Source organism: Quercus suber, unplaced genomic scaffold (genome assembly GCF_002906115.3).
Source record: "Quercus suber isolate HL8 unplaced genomic scaffold, Cork oak 2.0 scaffold_642, whole genome shotgun sequence".
NCBI lineage: Eukaryota > Viridiplantae > Streptophyta > Magnoliopsida > Fagales > Fagaceae > Quercus > Quercus suber.
The window spans coordinates 99,824-103,787 of record NW_027070083.1 but is presented as its reverse complement, the minus strand read 5'-3'; the positions used below and the strand labels follow the sequence as shown (position 1 = coordinate 103,787).

General features: G+C 33.6%; 1 protein-coding gene across 1 annotated transcript; it reads left to right on the top strand.

Moving 5' to 3' along the window:
* The first annotated feature begins 1,937 nt into the window (after nt 1-1,937).
* Nucleotides 1,938-3,338, top strand: LOC111994671 (scopoletin glucosyltransferase). Its single transcript, XM_024026558.2, has one exon. The coding sequence runs from the start codon at nt 1,938-1,940 to the stop codon at nt 3,336-3,338; it is 1,401 nt and encodes a 466-aa protein (XP_023882326.2).
* The last annotated feature ends 626 nt before the right edge of the window (nt 3,339-3,964 follow it).

Below are 3,964 nucleotides of genomic sequence, written 5' to 3'. Positions count from 1 at the left end.
CTTGGTAATATTTTTTTTTTTTTAGTGTAGGTGTGAATTAAACTTCAGATTTCTTATACAACCATCAAAGATTTTACTAGTTGAGTTAACTAGAATTCACACTATATTATTCATCCTAAATACATAAACCAACATTACTCATTTAATGTTCATAAAAAATAAAATAAAATAAAATAATAATAACATTACTCATTTAACATTTCACCGTTTAACTTGTAACCAGCGTTTCATACCAATTATTTATTACAATTTCATTGTAATCAGCATCCTAAATATTGTGTTGTAATGAAAAATTAATACATTTACGCTAAATGTAGGTAGATATATATGCTTCTCCGGCATCCCTTCCATCTTAGCACCACTCTAGCTTCTCACCTCCATCGAAAGACAATGAATTTGTTGCTAGATAGAGAGTTATAAGGTCCGTTTGAATACAACTTATTTTTACTGAAAACTGAAAACACTGTAACAAAATAATTTTTAAATATATAAATAGTGCCGTGGGACTTATTTTTAATTTTTTTCTGAATAAAATGGTTGTGGGTCCCATGAACAGTGCGTAAACAGTGCTACTACAGTATGTGAACAGTGCTGCTACAGGTGTGAACAGTGATAATTGTCTCCCTGAAACGCGTGAAACAAAAAAAAAAAAAAAAAAAAAAAAGGAAAATGCTGAAAAGTAAAAACGCAGATGCCCACAAGCGTGAATCCAAACCCACACTTGGTCATAATGTAGGGACCAAGTGTGGGTTTGGATTCACATTTGCAGGTGTTTGCGTTTTTACTTTTCAGCGTTTTCCTCTTCTTTTTCTTCTTCTTCTCTTTTTTTTTTTTTTTGTTTCACGCGTTTCAAGGAGACAATTATCACTGTTCACACCTATAGCAGCACTATTCATGGGACCCATAGCCACTTTATTCAGAAAAAAATTATTAAAAATGAGTCTCATAGCACTATTCATACGTTTAAAAATTATTTTGCTACAATATATTTAGTTTTCAGTTTCAGCAAAAATAAGTTGTATCCAAACGGATCTATAGTTCGAGTTGTATCAGCTATAGACTTTGGCAATTGCGTTGTCATTGATTCAAGAAAAATCTCCAATTTTTCAATTTGCTAATATTATTTGGAATTTATATTTAAGGAAATGGTGACTGTGTGTGTTAATCTTTTTTTTTTTTTTTTTTTTAATTTGATCTAATAGCATTTTATTGGGTGGAAGAAACATGGGTATTTAAGCGAAATTCTTATTAAATTTACAGTTTTTTTTTTGTTTCGATGAAAAATCTTATATGAAAATAGTTTTTAGAGCTTTTTTTTTTTTGGGTAAATTTGGCAATATTAGGGGAAAAAATGTCAAAGAATAACTATATCTTAACTTCCCTTATTAAGCTTGACGTGAGATATTATTGCTAGTTGGAAAACAACTCTATTTCACTCCAAGCTAAATAAAGAAAGTCAAAATATATTTTTCCAAATCATTTTATGGTTGCTATCAAATATAGAAAAATTAGATAATTTTCTATCAAAAGTTGTTTTTTCAATAATTCATTTTCCATAAAATGTTGATATCAAAACAAATGGAATATTAATATCTTTCTTTAAATAAAGGATTACAACGGTAAGAAATGAATATTAATAATTAACTATGATATGTCATCAAACTTGATATCTGGAAAATCTAAAATAGAGAAAATCATATTTTGATGAACTTTTCAATACATTGCACCTTACTATTTATAAGATAGAGGGTAAAAGGATCAAGATTTCTGTGTAAATTTGGAAGTAAATTTACACTAGAATGAGAAAGAACATAAAGGCCCTCTATATGTTTTGTTGGATAGAAAGAGCATGTGTATATAAATATAATGCAATATGTGTAGTGTAGGAATAATATAGATGTGAGAACTGTAAACAGTAAACAATCCTCAATTCTCAAATGGCGTCAAATTCTCACATACTCTTCTTCCCCTTCATGGCTCAAGGCCACACCATCCCCCTACTTGACCTTGCAAAACTGCTTTCTCATCGAGGCTTCAAAGTAACAATCCTCACTACTCCATCAAATACCTCTACTATCAGCTCATACATTTCACAATTCTCAAATATCCATCTTAAAGTAATTGCATTCCCTCAAGTCCAAGGCCTCCCCAAAGGCTATGAAAACATGTCCCAACTCTCACGCGATCAACTCCTTCCATTCTTTACAGCAACGAAACAACTTCAACCACAGTTTGAGAAAACCTTAGAAGAAATGTCTGAAGTCCAAGACCTTCCGGTTTGTGTTATTTCTGATACATTTTTAGGTTGGACAAACACGTCGTGTCGCGTTTTTCGTATTCCCCGGTTGGTGTTTCATGGCATGGGAGTGCTTCCAATGGCCGTAAAGAAATCTTTGGTCATTCACCAAACATACAAAGAAGTAGACACTGATACAGAACCGTTGGTTGTGAAAGGAGTGCAACTTGGCTTCACACTCACAAGAGCTGATTTGCCAAATTCAATAAGGGAGAGGGAACCTAGTGTTTCTCAATTCTTTCTAGAATCTGAAATATATGATATAGGAAGTTGGGGTGTGATTGCCAATAGCTTTGTTGAGCTAGAAAAGGACCATATTGCTTCATTGGAATCCTTGTATGGAAATAACACAAGGGTTTGGTGTGTTGGTCCTTTATTATTGTATGATCAAATTGAGGGAGTGAGAAACGGGCCAAGTGGGCCAAACCCATCTGCAAAATGGGCCGAATGGTTAAACCAACAAGTGAGAGAAAAGTCAGTAATATATGTGTCATTTGGATCACAATCCAATTTGGCAGAGAATCAACTGGATGAATTGGCATATGGGTTGGAATTATCGGGACATGATTACATCTGGATCGTCCGTTCAAAGACTTGGAATCCACCTTGTGATGGTAGAGGACTAATTGTGAGAGAATGGGTGGATCAAAGGTGGATCTTGGCCCATGAAGCAATTGGTGGGTTCTTGAGCCACTGTGGTTGGAACTCAGTGTTGGAAAGCTTGTCAGAGGGAGTTCCAATTTTGGCGTGGCCCATGTTTGCTGAGCAACACTTAAATGCCAAGTACTTGGTAGAGGAACTCAAGGTGGGACTCCAAGTTCCAAACTTGGATAGGGCCATGAAGATTGTGAGTCGCGAAGCAATATGTGAAGGAGTGAAAGAGTTGATGGGAGGAGAAAACGGATTCAAAGCAAGAGAGAAAGCAGTTGAGCTTGGGAGAATGGCAAAAAGATCAGTTCAGGTCGGGGGGTCTTCTTATAATAACCTTAATGAGCTTGTTAACCAAATAAGTCATATAAGTGCTCTTGCGACAACAATGTAATATGTAATATCCTTAATCTTTTCCTATCTATCTTTGTCAATCAATTGTTTTTTTATTATTTTTTTTATTTAACATGTTGTTCATTTATGTGATTACATGGATTTATGACCTTTTTATTTAATTAAATTAGGCTATATATATATTGGAAAAACAAACACACACATAAGGTAGAAGAAAATGGGTTATATATATATATATATATCTAGCTTTTGATAAAATTGATTCCTAATGATTATGGTTACTTTGATACTTTTGGCACAAAATGGCAAAATAGTGAAGACTGGTTCTTTGAACTGAAGTTTCGAACTTTGCTCCTGCTATCTTGAGTTGAAAAGTGAAAAGTTATTGTTCACCGTCACTATTCACTGTTATTGTTCATTATGCTTTTTCTGCCTATATAAGGGGATGTTCCTTCTTATCAAAAAAAAAAAAAAGGGAGGATGTCCCTTATGCAAAAACTCAAAACTTTCTTCAAAATTTTCTTCCAAAAATTCCTTCAGGAGAATTCCTTTAGGCATATTCCTCTTTAGGATTTTCCTCTAAGTTTTCCTCTAAGTTTTCCTCTACTACTTTCCTACAAATCTTGTAACAAGAATTAGTTTCAAGCCTTGTACTTGTCGAAATCA